Raw genomic sequence first — 1,188 nt, 5'->3', positions numbered from 1 at the left:
CAGCGCCTGCCACAGCTCCTGCGGGATCGTCATCTCCTTGGCCAAGGCCCACTTGGAGGTGATCTCCTCAAACTTGTATGTGCTAGACTTGGCTTCGTTCTCCAGCTTCTCTACCCTGCAGGCAGTAAGGAGCACATGGCAAACGGGGAGTCAGGGCAGGGCAGCAAGTGCTCCGGACACAGTTCAGTGTCCCACGCTACAGAAGCACTTTCCTGCACAACCCAGTTTGAATTCAAAGTGGCATCAAGACATCAGTGGAGCAGCAGCTTTCTTGCAAGTGCTTGTTAGAGCACCGGACGAGGGCAGAGCTGGCATCCTGCAGGTCCTTCTCTTCAGACAGGCCTTTCCCCAGGTCCGCCCTTGCCCAGTGCTCTGACAATCACTTATCTGGAGGAGAAAAGACTATGGAGCTCAGCTCAAGCAACAGTCACCCTTGCAAGGAGCACCAGTCCTTCTGCCAAGCAAGCTGTCTCTGGGCAAGCGGTGATGGACAAGCAGTGCCAAACAACCTCCCAGCTACATCAAGACTTGGTGGTCAAACTGGCCAGAGACCACACTCCAGCTAAAGCCAAATGGCACAGCCCCCATCCGTGTTACAAAACTCTTCCCCCTTCCAAACAGAGGCACCATCCAACACGCTCTGGGGATGGCCCCTGGCTCAGGCTGAACAGCGGTCACCACCTTTGCCACCCCCAAACCTGCTCTATGGGCAGTTCCTGGACACAGCACCTCATTCCTTAATGAGATTCCCACTGGGAATCCCACGGAGCAAGGGACACGCATCCTGCTACAGCCAGCCTCCCATAAACTGTTCTTACAGTGCCCTCCAAAGGCAGGTGGAACAAGGACTTGGGGTTTTCCAGTTGATCGAGTCCTGGGGAAAGGGCTGAAAGAGCCAGTCCCTCGGAAACTGCCCAGCTCCTCTGGTAAAGCAGGACAGGTTTGCCCAGGAAGGCACACAGAGGGGATCAGACAATCAACGCTGGAAGGGCTTCGGGAAATCACCAGCCCCCGGCCACAGCAGGATTAACTTCAATCTCAGGGCAGGTTGTGCAGGGCCTTGTCCAGGCATGTGTGAATATCTCCAAGGAAGAAGATCTCTACAACATCAGGGGCCCCTGTCTCAGCGTCTGACCACTCTCACCGCGAAGATTTTAATATCTTGTTTCTCAACAAGCAGCCTCACGC

The 1,188-nt window shown here is 55.1% G+C and overlaps 1 protein-coding gene across 1 annotated transcript in view; it reads right to left on the bottom strand.

Moving 5' to 3' along the window:
* DRC1 (dynein regulatory complex subunit 1) overlaps positions 1–1,188 on the bottom strand; it is a gene marked incomplete at both ends in the record, with an annotated part of 11,842 nt that overhangs the window by 9,195 nt on the left and 1,459 nt on the right. Inside the window, 1 exon segment of the mRNA XM_009704948.1 lies at positions 1–115. Within this exon segment, the coding sequence (XP_009703250.1) occupies positions 1–115 (115 nt within the window).

This window comes from Cariama cristata, unplaced genomic scaffold (assembly GCF_000690535.1).
Source record: "Cariama cristata isolate BGI_N322 unplaced genomic scaffold, ASM69053v1 scaffold31397, whole genome shotgun sequence".
Lineage (NCBI taxonomy): Eukaryota > Metazoa > Chordata > Aves > Cariamiformes > Cariamidae > Cariama > Cariama cristata.
The sequence above is the reverse complement of the archived record's forward strand: the minus strand, read 5'-3'. Positions and strand labels throughout refer to the sequence as shown.